Source organism: Aristolochia californica, unplaced genomic scaffold (genome assembly GCF_029961685.1).
Source record: "Aristolochia californica isolate CCGP_79_NKW_82.1479 unplaced genomic scaffold, dmAriCali1.0.hap1 SCAF_15, whole genome shotgun sequence".
NCBI classification, from domain to species: Eukaryota; Viridiplantae; Streptophyta; class Magnoliopsida; order Piperales; family Aristolochiaceae; genus Aristolochia; species Aristolochia californica.
In genome coordinates this window covers 23,747,506-23,763,101 of record NW_027181826.1, presented here as the reverse complement: position 1 = coordinate 23,763,101, position 15,596 = coordinate 23,747,506, and the positions used below count along the sequence as shown (strand labels likewise).

Here is a 15,596-nt window from a genome sequence, read left to right as displayed (position 1 = left end):
ATTCTCCAAGCTTATGATTTGGGATTATTAGGGTATATGCAGGCTTAGACTCCAGTAATCCAACTTTAGATAATAAATCTAGGATATATTTTCATTGAGAAAGGAATACGCCTTACTTAGATATAGCAACTGCAATTCCCAGAAAATATTTGAGTCCTCCCAGATTTTTTATCTCAAATTTTGTTGCTAGTTGCTCTTGAAGTCTTGCTATTTCTTCTGGGACATTTCATGTAATGATCATGTCATAAACTATCAAAGTTGTTACCTTACCCTGTTGATGCTTTAAAAATAGCGTATGATCCAAGTTACTTTGTTGAAAGCCATATTTCCTCTTTGCCAATCTCAATCACCGAAACCAAGCTCTAGGAGATTACTTCAAGCCATACAATGTTCTTTGTAGCTTGCACACTACTTTTGCTTTTGAATTTGCCATATATCTCGGAGGAACATCCATGTAAATTTCTTCTTTAAAATCTCCATGGAGAAAAACATTTTTAACATCAAGATGGGGTTAAACAACACCCTCACAATACTTAATTTGGCCACTGGTGAGAATGTCTCTTGATAATCTATGCCATATGTCTGCGTGTATTCTTTTGCTACTAGCCTTGCTTTGTACCGTTAAACTGATCCATCAGATTTGTACTTGATGGAGAATACCCATTTACACCTAACTATTTTTTGACCTTCAAGCAACGAAACAAGACTCCAGGTCTCATTTTTCATTAATGCCTCCATTTCTTCCTTCATAGCTTGAACCAACCTAGGGTCTTTCAGAGCTTCATCAACACTTGTGGGAATATGGTGTGAGGAGAGTTCACTTACAAAGTTCTTGAGGGGTTCAAACAATTATTTTGTAGATACATAATTGGCAATAAGATTTCTTGATTTGTGTTCCTTCACTTCGGGAGAATATCTGTTCGGTTGTTTGCCCCGATTATGCTTAATAGGTAATTCATAGCCATTGACAAGAGTATCCACATTATTAGAATTTTGAGGTGTGGCAGGAGTACTTACCTCACTGATATTTTTAAGAGATGGGTCGCTGGATATTGAGGAGTGGAGGGGTACTACTGCTTCAATTTCTGGAGATGTCAACTCTGGATTAGGTTCTGCTACTTCAACTTCCAGAGATATCATTTATTAGTGTCCTTGAACTACTCAAATGTCAACCAATTCAACGTTTCTTCTCGTGTCTCCCTCTTAAGAGAAGAATTGGAAGCGATGGGAGAGTAGAAAGAAATGGATTCCAAGAATGTGGCATCCATAGTCACATATGTGTATTGAGTAGTTGGATCGTAACATCGATACCCTTTTTGATGGACCACATATCCCTAAAAAAAGACATTATAGCAAAAAGATCAAGTTTCTTGCATTGGTTTGTTCGGAGATTAACGAACACAATGCAACCGAAAATTCGAGGTGGAAGCATCAACATCGTAGGTAATGAAACATAGGTTGACATGACCTGTAATGGACTCTTGAACTCAAACATTTTGGAGGGCATGTGGTTAATAAGATGGATTGTCGTATCAACAACATCAGTCTAAAGGAGGCTAGGCACATGAGTTCCAAGTAAAAGAGCTCGAGCCATTTCAAGAATATAACAATTCTTTTGTTCCGCGATACCATTTTGCTGAGGAGTTTGGGGGTATGAGGTTTCATGAATCAGTCCATGATTTTGAAAATAATCACGGAACTGTTGATTCACATATTTTCCACCTTTATCAAATCGAAGAATTTGAACTCTAGCGGAGGACCGAGTTTGAATCATTTTATGAAAAGATCTACATATATATTCATCAAAATCTCTAACTCTTTTATGTGAAAATTTTAGGGCCACATATTTATCTCACAACCTTTTTTTTCACTATGACAGTAAATACATAAGAATAGACTACCATTTTGTTTGGGAAAAGGTGACCATGGGATATCTTCATGTTCACCATACTTCCACTACCAAACAACTTGCAGACATCTACTAAGTTTTTCTATATAAATTGGCTTCGCATCAAACTCCCAATTCACCCTTTAGAGGGGATGTTACACAAGGAAAAATGACCATGAGTGCTACACAAGGGAGGACATCCACCTCCTTTCAATCCATACATTGAAGGACATCTTCATACATGACACAAAGCCACCCACCTCAAGAGCCTTCTAGAAGAACTCCTATAATCACTCACACAAGGGGCCCATTACAAAGATCTTTTCATGTTCAAGATTCTCCTACAAAATCTACCAATCAATCATCTCATTCAATGAAAGAAAATCAAGGGAAATTATCCCCTCAATTCACTCAATCAAAAGGAGAAGATCAAGATCCAAAAAATTATGAAATTGGAGAGGAAGGAAAATCCTTTGATTGATGTAAAAATATGAAACCTATTTGCATGGTCCTCAAAGGAGGGTAGTACGTTAGCTATCGGTGTATTTGAAATTTATTTGAAAATGATTCCATGCATGAAGTATGGGGAGTATATAAGAACTAGGTGAGAATAAAAGAACACAAAGAATGTACATGAAATAGAAACTGGGAGAAATATTTTGATAGTTGAACCTATACCAAGTGATTTTCAATTAATTTTTTATTCATCCTTTGCACCTTGAGTGCTTATATGATTGGCTTCCACTAAAGAACAATTTTGTAGCTTTTGTTGAGCATGTTGCTATAGTTGAGCGTTTTTGTCCAAGCACTACATAGACACAATACAATGACTCACTCTCAAAGGTGCCCCTTGAGTTTATTTGCTTGTGGTTCAATATGGTATTGAAAGCAAAATTTTTTTTTTTTTTGAGTTTGTCAATACCCGATTAGAAGTTCTCATTGTAGATGTTGAATGACTCGACAACAAGGGTCCCCTCTAGGCCCTTTTTTTTCAAAATGAGATTTTTATCAACCCTCTCGCGTTCTGTGACATGAGGGCTGAAGGGAAATCCTCCCTCCCTCAAAAAGAGTAGCAAATCTCTTTTTGAACATTGAGAACTCATTTATTTGAGTTGATTTGGCCCTAAGATTTGTCTCTATCAACTTTAAGGCTTCCACGACCTCTCCAATGCACTATGAGATGGTAAGTATAATATTCTTAATACTTTTTCTTTTCTTACAAGGTTTAGTGATTTCACTTAATTTAAAGTTATGTTTTTAGGGTGAGATTAACAAAGTTGTCTTTTTTTCAAAAACACCCACTCTAGACAAGCCAGTGAATGGTCATTTGAGGAGAATAGAGTTGCCCATTTTAGAATTATGTATTTTTATGTTTTATTTGTTTTTGTAATTGTTGACTTTCAGGACTCCATGGATGTAGCTTATGGAGAGAAAAAAAAGGCACCCATTGGGAGAAAATAGGAGGAAGAAGACGTTATGGACTTATTGTCCTAACCCTTCCCCTAAACTCAATTTATAAATTAATGAACCTATAATATTATAATTATGCCCCCTCGAACTTAACGTAATTACATCAATGTCATCTCTATGAGATGCTTCTTTATTTACCATCCTGCCATCACTCTGTGGGCCTATGGGCCTTGAGCCCATATTGCACATATCTTGGATGTGTGGGCCTTCCTTGGTCTTAAAGCCTTGGACCCATCTTCCAACACACTTGAATATGTGGACCTTCCTTGGTCGTCTGGGTTTGGGCCCATCTTCTAGCATTCCCCCTCAAGCTGGGGGTGAGAGAACATCATGAACTCCCAACTTGCTGCAAATGGTGTATAGGATCTTCTCGTATAAAATGGTTGTCCTCCATATCTTCCAACACTCCCCTTCATGTTGGTGGTCTCTTCCATGAAGCCCAACTGCCATAAGATAAGTAAGAGTAAAATCACTCCAAGTTGTATAACATCGCTCCATACTCCAGTCATAACTCATGCTAGATGTAGGGCACACTCCTATCTTCTATAGGTAGTGGGTCTATACACAGTGCTCAGAAGTGTAATAAAACTCCTCCATCACTGTGTCCCTCCACTGGATACCGATTCTCAAATGGAAGGAGAAACAAATACCAATTAAGGGGGGTAATGGATAATTACCCAGAAGATAATATTCTGGGGCCACTTTGGCTTTCATCATCATCAGAATAGTCAATGTTGATAAAAATCAGCAATTGAGAAGTCTTTCTTCTATAATAATGTTTTATCCAAAGAGACATATAGCAATAGCTGAAATGGGCCTAGACCCATTAACACATACCAAATAATGAAAATCTCCAAAAATGACCTATAAAATAATTCTTTGCGAGTCTGTGCACCAAATAATATATTGACCAAGGAATAAGCTGTCAATACTTAAAAATAATAATCCAACCAAAGAAAAAGAATCAAGTCACGTCGAGTCAAATAGTAGACCAATATAGCCAAATCACGGAAGAAATATCTATAAAACTCGGGACCCAAACTCGTATAATCGGGGTAGAAAATAAGTGGGCTGAGTCAGGTTGATCGGACTAAGTTGACTCGGTCCGAGTTGACCCTAGTTAACTTGACAGAGCAGAAGCAAAGCTAAGATCAATAGGGTGGCTAGGTGAACTCGGCTCAGAACCAATGCTGGATTAATTCAAGTTTCTTAAGGGGGGGTTAGTCCACAATAAACTTGAAATGAAGTGAAGAATTCAATTCATCTTAAATGAATTGATTCAACTTCAACTCATCCTTGGGTGTTAGTATAACGAGTTCAAGTGCACTAGAAAACAGATTCCAGTGTTAGTGCCCCTAAATGAAAAGTATGATATAAACAAGAGAATGAGTAACTTTTTATAATATACTTAAATATAACATATACCTAAACAGATAATTAACCAAAATAAACATAGTTACTACACTTATAAGTGATTTAATGTATAGTATTAGAATATATTAATATCCTAATTAATGAAAAACTATATTATATTAATTAATGATTATAGTTGATTATAAATTAATACAATAATTACGTGTGATTAGAATAAATTATTAAAATAAATAAATAAATATAAAAAATAATATAAGCTAATTTAATAAATAATTAATTAAATTTTAATAACATAAGATATGTTTTAACATTAAAAACCACTAATTTAATACAATAATTAAAATTTTAATATATATATATATTAATAGCATAATATATATTTTTATGTATTATTAATTAATATTTTAATTATGACTATTAAATCACTAATTTAATATAGTAATTATAAAATGAATATATTAAATAAATAAAAATAATTATTTTATAAATAAAAATTATAAATTATTATTCTTATTATGATGGTTTAATTTCTACACTACTCTCAATATTGTTGACTTTTTTTTTTGTTTAAGTAACTTGATTAGGTGACTAAATGTAATTGGCTCCTCCCAAAATGGTCAACTACTCTCCTTGTAGTCAACTACTTTTCTTTCTCTACCAAGTTTTGCTAATGGTAGTGGGCAATTGCTTCTAAGTGGTCTACTACTTTCATGTAGTCAACTCCTTTTCCTTGTGGTCAGTTCCATTTTTTTTTTTTTTTTTTGCTTAAGTAGTCAACTCATTTATTTTGCAATCAACTTATTTTCCTTTCTATTTATTCAAGTAGTTGACTACTTTGCTTAGTGATTGACTCATTTTTACTTTATGCCTCAACTCTTCATTTCTCCTTGCAATGCAATCGACTTTATTTATCATTTTAACTCTTTTACCCTCTTCTGGGGTTGGTCGTTCTAACGTTTTGGTAAATGGTCTTTAGTAAAGCTTCTTCTCTCTCTTGTTTGGTCAAAAAGATGTGCTCGACTGGTTTGATAATATGTTTTCTGGCATGAGCTCTTTACAAAAAAAAATTTATATGAGCCTTTTGGCCAAATATTTGTTGTCAAAATTTTCTTTTGAAGCTTTTCGAGTTACAAGTCATACTTAAATATAATTAATAAATTAAGGATTTATTAGCATAAAACTATCTTAGTAGGGATCTTGAAACCAATACATTCCATTGGTACTAACACATTTTGTTGTCCCTTCGGTCTGTTTGAAACTCCATGGAAAATAAAAGAAAATGAGAGTTTGACCGTTATTATTCCCAAAAATAGTTAATGAAAGGGAGAATTTGATCATTATCTCATGTTCACAAACTATTTTTCGGGATAATAATGGTCAAATTCTTATTTTCTTTTCTTGAGATTCCAAGTACACTAAAAGGTCCTAAAGAAATATAAAAAAGGAAAAGAAAACTAAAATAAAAAAGAAAGGAGATCTAACTGTCAATTAGAAAATTAGTTAAGAAACGATGGGAGATCAACTTCCTACTTAACATGAAATCTTGAGTAACATTCCACTCGTATATGCTATGGAAATCCACTCACTTAGTGTAAGTGGATCTCGTTTAATTACCAATCACTGGCCTATGTTTTAGCACAACCAACCCCTAACCCCCAATTTCTTTCCAATTATTATATACAAACGTGTTTAGAAGTTTTAGCATATGCCAGAGAAAGTTTATTTTCGGGTTGTATTGGTTAGGTACTTACAAGTGGCTCTTGTTTCAGATGTGTTCTCGACTTTCATTTTTCAGTACAAACTACTCTAAACCATTTAGATTTATTTATAGAAAAACTTTGCAAATTTTGGTACTAAACTGGAATTAAACATATTGGTAACATTTGAAGCCTAAATCAGTCTTTTTTTCTGCGGACTCTCTTCACTTAGAATTCGATCTTGTAGCCTATGCACCAGAGTTCTATTAAGAAGATTGAAAAAGCAGCAAATGACCGTCAAATCAAAACATCAAGTCCTTGTTGGTATCAAGTCCAATCACCGGAAACCCTTCAGACTCATTCATCTCATCTACCCGCTTATTTCATATTCTTTTAGTTTAAGTCTATACATCTTATCAATCAGTCCATATTCGAAGCTGTCAAGAGTGCAGATAACCAGAGCTGAGCTACAGAAGCCACTGGCCATGAACAGGACTCAGGGTTCATTTGCTTATCATTTTAACATTTTCCCACTTTTTTCTGTGAACTTGCTGAGAAAAGGAGCTTCACCATAAACTTGGAAAGAAAATGTTGTAGTCAGTATGACATAAATAAAGAAAAAAGCTCTTCAAGTAGCATAAACACGGCTTAATATGGGATTAATTGGGTACTAATACCTTCTATCCGTGTCATTAAAAAATCATTAATTAACTAATATTGATATCCCAATTATTTACAAATGGGTAATCTTTCATACCTTATCATAAAAATAAAATAAAAGATAATAGGATAAAATGATCAAGTGAGACAGTGAAGGCGACGCTGGAATCATAACAAAACATTGATGTGTGTATAAGAAACATGATGAGAAAAGGACAAGTAGTATCAAACACTTGGGTAGGAGGCAATGTGGGCAATGAGGTCACCAAGCACTTTGAACAGAGGGAGCTTTATGTTCGTTCCCTGTTACAACTTTGTGGCTTTGCTCCAAAAGGGATGTCTCCCTGCATGCCCATGCTATCACCCTTTGCCCAACAAATGCAAGTAATTCCATTCGAGACGACACTTAGGTTTATCCATTCTCGTAGGTAATGGTGGTCCAGATTCTCTTCTTATACTGAGATGTGTCTGATAAAACTAAATAAATTTGGTGGAGGAGATAATATGAGTAGTGCCTAATGGGTAATATGCCTCTATACAGTAAGTCATATTGACCCACTTTCCTCTGGTATACATATAATAATGTTAACATCTGATTCCTATTCTTAACTTCTTCTTCACAGCACATATTCATATTCTTTTTAATTTTTGTCTGGAAGCCATCACTGCTATCCAAAATCCATTTGTTCCTTTTGCATGCATAAACACCCAAAATCTGATAAGAAGGTAGACATTTTTCTAATAACAAAATTATACGCAACCAATATTAGCCAAAGTGTTCTTGTTCCGTCACTATAAGAACTTTTAATCATCAAGTCACGAAGATACTCCTCTGTCAGTTCTACAACTCTTTCGCAATCACATCACCCTTATCCCAAACATGTTAAAGATAAACCCAAATCCTAAATAGCCTCCTTCAAGCTTCATACCTAATATCTGCATCATGAAACTTATATGGTCGTTCTAGTAAAGTTTCCTTCCTGGAATAATAAAGCTAGAAATGATGGAAGGCACAATCTGATTCCCTTCATTTTCCATTTCCAACATCAATTATACATGCCGACCTGATCAGTCTCATCAGAAAAAAAAAAAAAAAAAAAAAACGTAGATGAAGAAGAGAAAGCTGATGCTTTTTTTACCTTCAGGGCTCCACTTTGTTGATGCAATGATTTGACAGTCAAACTACTGCACAGTTCTAATAATTCTTGATAATTTCCTTCTTCTATATCAAACTGTCAATTTTCAGCAATCCATCTGCCAGAAACTAATTGCCGACACTAGTTATAATCTAAAACTATTTCTGGGTTTTGTGGCATTCTCTGCAACAGTGACTCCTTGTATCAGTGACTGGATCCATGAATCAGTGAACTGTTTCCAGTTCTGATGAGTTCTTCCAAACACTTTTAAAACAATTCTGAACGCCCATTGTTTGTAAATGATACTGCTTCAGTTTTATGACATGGGGGGTGTGCACCTACAGCCTAAGAAGATCTGGGAAAAAAAAACGAAGAATCCTTATCGGCTGATGCTGGGTGGATAGCTAATGTTTGTTTTTCCAAGAAGTGAGATTCTCTTCCATTGCTGTCGTAAGATGAAGGTCCAGATGGTGCAATATATATGGTTGGGCTTTATATTTATCATTGAATTAATTAAAAACTGACTGCTGGTCTGGTTGGATCTAGCTGTTAAATCTTTTTTTTTTTTTTGGTTTGACCTCATTGTGGGTTCTTCCCTGGAGCTTGATAGTTTCACATATGTTAAACCTTCAAAAACATTTAATAATTTATCATTTGTTAGTTGATTATGATAAGATGAAATCATCACTATTATTCAAGCATTATCGTAACTCCCTCAGTTAATATCTTGGTAAAAAAACCAGGTTACATTCGACAAATTGAAAGCTGCAGTGTAAAACGAAGAAGAAGGTAATAAGTAATGCTTTGTGTACACAAAAAGTCTACATCTCAACTCTTTCAGACTAATCTAAATGTAAAACTAAATGACTTGTCTCATTCAGATACACAGTTCAGGAAACCGCTAGTCTACCCTCCGGATGGTAAGCTGCCTGCACGTTAAAACTAAATTAATGGAGGGATCTGGCCAGGTGTCCGTCTTCTCTAAATTAAAAACTGTTGAGCTTTCCCATGATTAAACCCTTGCTTTAGCCCTAAACCATGCATTAGTTAACATCAAACAAACCCAGTTTTGTCAACATTTCCCAGATGACAAACAAAGGGATGGGAAAAGGCGATCCGGTGATGACCACTGTTTTGGCCTTTTGAGTAGAAATGTGGTGAGCTTCTCAGCTCGGCATAAGATCTCCAAAAGTAAAAGCTCCCAGTTTGTAGGGCTTTTGTGATGTTCTCATTGGAAGTAAAGTCATTTTAGAATGCAAAGCAGCACGTTCATCACCCACATCCCAATGCCCATCAACCCTAACCCTTATTTTAATCCAGTTTTGCAGAAGCTGGGAAGGAAAGAAAAGCTTGGATTTGGAGCTCCCGAGAAGGCATTTGTATATATTGTTCAGATGTGGCTCAAAAGAGGGTCCATCGTAGATACTAGGGTTTGCATGGCTAGGCCTCTCAAAGGTAGGCACTTGCAGTGGTAGACCACTATAAATTAGTTCCTCTTTTTATTCTTTTTCTTGGGAGGGTGTGGACGCTGCTGATCCTCTTTCGAGTTCTTTGACTGTGTGGGTAGGGAGCTTTGGGCACGGTGGGTGATGTGGATGGTTATGTGCTTCACAAGCAACAAAGATTGGCTTCCTGGGTCTGCACAGACGGCTGCGATCGGGCCCAATCCGATCGCTCAGCTGGTCGACGAATGACATAAAAAAGACGTCATGCCGTGAGGCAAGTGTCAGGCGAGTGGATCAACATGGGTGTCACCAAGCGTGACCAGAGGAGCTAAACAAGAACTTGCAGGGCTCTGGTTCTCATTAATATAATCGGGATCTTGTCGCCTGCATCGAGAGTCATGGCGTCCTAGGGGTGCTAATTGGTCTTCTTTTTCTAAGCACGGATCAAGCCTAGGATTAAACAAAAGGGTCCTGTTCACATGGGCGGATGCTTCTGATTCCTGGGGGAAGACGAGCTCTGAGGCATTGCACAGAGAATCCTACTGTGAGGTTCTTCTCTTTTGAGATTTCAATGGACTTCTCTTCATGGAGGAACATGAGAGAAGCTCTGTCTTGAGCTCAATCAATGTGGGTGTGGGGTTCAATGACCACTTGATCATCATCTTGTTTTCTTTTTCCTCTGCGCATCAAAATTATCATTAAAAACTGACTCTTTTTTAACCCTTTTTAACCCCACAGCTCTTTGTTAATTAATCAACTTCCAGTTAGCATTAGGCTAGAGTTTTCTAATAAAATTAGGATAGCAGATTCCTCAAGGTCGTCCCACCCTTAAAACATTATACTTACTGCTCCCTTTCATTTAGAGAGAGAAACAGAGAAACATATATGACATCATGAACCTTGAAGAGCAGCAAAGTGGTAGGGTGTCTATGGATGAAAATGAAGGAAAGTGAGAGAAAAGATAGTGTTGGCATCGTAGGTCTTTTTGAACCACTCCAGTCCAGCAACAACCCATCCAAGTGGTGAGACTTTAAGGAGAGAGAAAGAAAGAGAGATTGGGTTCTCAGGCCAGACTAGAGAGATTCTGTAAAGGTCCCATCAAGCAAGGGAGGAAGGTCGGTGATTCCCTTTATGATCATTGGCCTATTGAATACTTCAATCCCTCACAATACTAAACTAAACTTCCAGTTAACACCTCATGTGTGAACTTGGACCAAACCCAACATCAAAACCTTTCATCCCTTCAGAGCCTTTCTTCAAAGATCATACAACAGCCCCACTTGTCAAACCTCCCAAAGGTCAACAAGACCCATATTTTGATTTGAATTTTAAAAGCTTCATGTTCAACTCCAATGCGTTAGTGTGATGTAAAGCTTTAGTCAGTTCATCTTGTGTCTCGATCCATTGCAGATTTTTCTGCAGGTTTTTCCAATCAAATGCTTAGCATTGAATTTTTTTGGGTCCATTTAGACAATTTATCTCGAGTCTTGACGGCAAATTTGTCGACATGTTGTTCAAATCGAATGTTTGGGATCAGATATTTGTGGGTCCAATGGAACCCATGGAAAAGAAAAAAAATCCATTATTATTCCCAAAAAATAATTAATGAAAAGAAAATTTTGATCATTATCTCATTTACAATAAATAATTGGCCTCGATTATCAAAATTACCCTTAGTGTGAAAACCCCTGGTGATATGGCTGCAAGAATTTCAAATGGACCCTCCAAAGTGTGACACCACTACAACATGTAGCAAAGGGCATAGGAATAAAATTAATGTAAATCTTACTTGTTGTGCATTACTAGAATGTGGAAACCACGAAAAGAACTGCCGACTGCTTACAAAGTCAATCTTGGAGTTGACATTTTAAGTCTTTCGAGCAAATGGCAATCCCTTTCCTCTTTCTTATCTCTCTCCAGTTTCAATCAAATTCTTAGAAAAACGAAGCCCTTAATTAGAAAAGAACTTCACATGCCGGCTTTCCTCCATGAAGGAACTTCACTGGCAGCTTAAACAATTAGTTTGTGTTTAAAATAGTTTGTTCGTAATATGAAGTTGTGTAACTTGGTATGTCGATTCGTTTTGTCCGTTAATGAAGGAAAGACGAGGGAGTTCTTGTTTTGAATATGGTAGTTTCAGAGTTGACAGAGAGGGAAGTCGAAATTAAGAGGTGGGAATATGTCGAGGGAGGAAAATTTTTAATCCTAATGGTAACTTGCCAGTTTTATTTTTGCTAAATGAAAATGATATTAGAACGATTATACTGTGCACAAATTTTAAAAAATGAGGCTGTTATCGAAACGCTGGCCGAGAAATGCGGTTACTTGCCGCCTTTATCTTTTTCTTTTGATTCAAAGCATTTAAAAATGAACCTTCAGAAAGGTCTTCTCTGATCCCTACAAATAGAGAAGGAAAAGATTGATTTCACTTAATGGAGCAGAAAAGAAAAAGAAGAACAGTTAGCAGAGATTTTGACTCCGTTTGGTTGATATGATTTAAATAAAGCATCGGCATTCTGCCCCTCTTTCTGTCTCTTGTTGCGTATGCGGAAGAACTGTTAATGAAAAGTCAGCGTCTGAAGCTGATCAAAATGCGAAGCAAAACGTTTTCTCTCCTTCTCTCTCTAAACTAGGGAGTTCAGAAAAACTGCTGCTGCTTTTGTTTGTTTTGACAAAGAGGAGTTGTTTCGAGTTTCAATTCTCAATCTCTCCCACTCTCTCTCCTTCCTGCTCAAACAAGTCCCATCCCCCACGAACTCTCTTCTGTCACTCAATCATGTAGAAAACCCATATATAGAAAATGCCTGGTTTAATTGCTTCCTCCGCGTGTGATCAGTCTGTGGGAGATTAGAAGAGTTCTCCTGTTGCTGGTCTTTGTAGATTGTAAGCTAGAGGCATGTGCAGTTTCTTCTGGCAGAGAATGGAGAATGATCAAGGGGATCTCGCCGATATATTTAGAGCCAGCGGCGGGGGAGCCAACAGCGCTGCATCTAACAACCCCATCTCTGATTGGCAGTTTCCTTCTGAACCCACCAACCTCCCATCCGAGATGGAAGACCCAGTTGAAGATTTCGGCGATCCTTTCTCTAACATGAGAGATCCGTTGCTACACGAATTGGACTTGGCGGGTTCCGTCTTCTTCAACAGTTTCAACTCCGCGGGTTTGGTGAAGATGAACGTGCAGGAGGAAGAAGAGAGTGTTGCAGGGGGTAATTTTCCCGCTCAGAAGATTTTGGGTGAAGAGTTGAAGAGGCCTTCTAATATCTTCTCTAGAATGCTTCAGATCTCCCCTACGCCGAAGACGGCCATTTCTCCCTGCAGCAATTCTCCCTCGCCCGTGTCAGCCTCTCCGAGGGGGGCTTCAGTCGCCACTAGCTCCTTATCATGTTCGGTAGATAATGGAGGAGTGCAGATTTCATCCCCTCGGAATCTCGGGATCAAACGAAGGTAAGTTTTAAATTTCAGGCCTTGGATCTACTTCTCATCATCTTCCCACTTTGTCCTTTGGATTGATTTTATACCACACCGATTATGCTAGCTTAATGAGCTTCAATATTAACCTCATGAATTCATCAATGCCCCCAAAAAATAAGCAAACATGTTTTGCCTATAAAATTGACTGGGTTTGCGGGAATTCGTGGGCGGAAATCTCTGAGCAAGGAGTTCAGTGAAAATTCTGCAAAGGGTCTAGTCTTTGTCAAGGAATAGTTGAGAATAGTTATCAGAAACTCTCGTGAGGCTTCTTCTTTCAATAGAGCAATCATAGACCGGTTTTCAGGGGCCTTAACCTGGATGAAAAGGGGCATACTCATCTTTCATGTAGTTATCTGAAACTTGTTTTTGCCTAACTCACCAGAAAGAATCCAATCCCTTCCCTTCTGTATAGCGTGCTGCTGCTCAAGAGATTATCCTTTGGCTTTTCTGTCGATTGCAACCTAACCATGTGATCTTTTCCACCATACAAAACCAATTAGCAGGAAACCCAAAAGTAGAGACAGATAGGGAAAAGACTGGTCATACACGACTGTTCTTCTTAACAATTTTGAAAAATTGAAGTCGACCCAGTGCTTCTGCCACTTCCGAGTCTTTTTTGGTCACTTGGGAGCCAAAAGAAATACAGTTATGAATTTTTGCTTTTATCTATTCAGAAAGAGCCAGGCAAAGAAGGTGGTCTGTATTCCGGCGCCTGCAGCTGCAAACAGTAGGTCAAGTGGCGAAATTGTTCCGTCTGATCTATGGGCATGGCGAAAGTATGGGCAGAAACCAATAAAGGGTTCTCCGTATCCAAGGTGATTTCACTCCTTCCTGTATTTCGTTTCACTGAAACAAGAACAAATAAGATCTTCATTAAGCAAGACTCTAGATTTTGGAAGAGAAGAACTACTCGAAGCATTTTTCTCTCCCTTTGATTCTGCTGACTAGTTTGAGCATTAAATAAAGCATTTTATCTCAGAAGAAATGGAAAACACATAATCGTCGTTCCTAAAAAAACACCACAGAGAGAAAAGAGTTTCTCTTTCTTTCAAATCAATCATGTTCACAAGCGATCTAGAGATATGATTTTGATTTTAAATCGACTGGTAACATGGCTTTTTAGTTTTAATACAGAGGATACTACAGATGCAGTAGCTCCAAAGGTTGCTCGGCAAGAAAACAAGTTGAGCGGAGCCGAGCTGATCCGAACATGCTGGTCATCACGTACACTTCCGAGCACAACCATCCATGGCCGACCCAGAGAAACGCACTCGCTGGTTCGACAAGATCCCAGCCGGCGAAAAGCAATGTAGCTTCCAAGAACCCATCTTCAACCAGCACCCTGAAACCCACGAACATGAAGGAAGAACTCAAGGAGAACCAGAACGACAGCACTTCTTCAGTCACGGCTGGTGGTTCAGTGAATCCCGGCACGGTTAAAGAAGAGACGGGTGAGACTGAGAAGCCAACTGCAAAGATGGAAGAGCACAGCTTCGCTCAAAGCCATCAAGGTTTCCACTACAGACCCGTTCCTCTCCCTGATTCACATCAACCTGACGATCTTTTCGCTGGCTTGGGGGAATTGGATCCTGACCCATTCAACCTCATATTCTCACATGGATTTGAAGGGGAGAAGTCCGATGAAAATGGAGAAAACAAGGACGTATTGGATCCATTCTGCCTTTTCGATTGGCCAGGAAACTCGTTTGGAGGAGAAAATAGGAGGCATTTATAGCAAGACCTTGGAGTATCAAACACCATTTAAAACAAGTCATCATGCTTTGTTTCTTGATGGTGCAGTTTCTTCTTCAGGGTCTTTTTATAAACAACCTTCATTTCCTGTTGAGATTAAGTGGGGAGAGTTGATCGTTTTACTTTTTTGTTCTTTTCCTGTTATTCACCAGAACAGTGCAGATTTGGTAAAAAAGAGAGAGAGAGAAGATGTTGTTTGCTGATTGGGAGCAGAGACCCATCAGACTCACATTCTTTGGAATATTGGAGGATGGGACAGAAAGCTTAGGAACAGAAGCTTTCAACAGTAAGAACAAGTACATCTCACAAGATATGACAGAACAGCAAGACAAGGAGTTGATATGTGAGAAGGGCTTTTCGACGTTCTCTTATCTTTCCAAGTGGGAAAAATAATTCAAACTCCCTTTTGCCGTGTGGAAATTCTATAAAGAAGATCAGAAATTTGTGGGGGAGATAGAAGAAAGGAGAAAGGCAAAAGAAAGACAGCTTTTGACTTATTCTTGTAATATCTCTGATTTCTTGTTCAAAACCAACTCACCAGCGCTGGGAGAGATAAAACTAGCTTCTGGGTTCCTCACCTTTCTGTTTGTTGATCCCTTTTCCCTCCAACATGTCACAGATTGGAGGTTTAAACTTTATATTTCAGTGTATAAGTTATCGAAGATTGTTCCTGAGAATAATACCTTCACACTATAAATCA

General features: G+C 37.7%; 1 protein-coding gene across 1 annotated transcript; it reads left to right on the top strand.

The window, feature by feature from the left end:
• Positions 1-12,482: 12,482 nt before the first annotated feature.
• On the top strand, positions 12,483-14,879 carry LOC137952386 (probable WRKY transcription factor 14). Its single transcript, XM_068799541.1, has 3 exons — positions 12,483-13,117; positions 13,819-13,959; positions 14,279-14,879. Exons 1-3 carry the CDS (start codon positions 12,567-12,569, stop codon positions 14,877-14,879), a joined length of 1,293 nt encoding a protein of 430 aa, XP_068655642.1. The 5' UTR covers positions 12,483-12,566.
• The last annotated feature ends 717 nt before the right edge of the window (positions 14,880-15,596 follow it).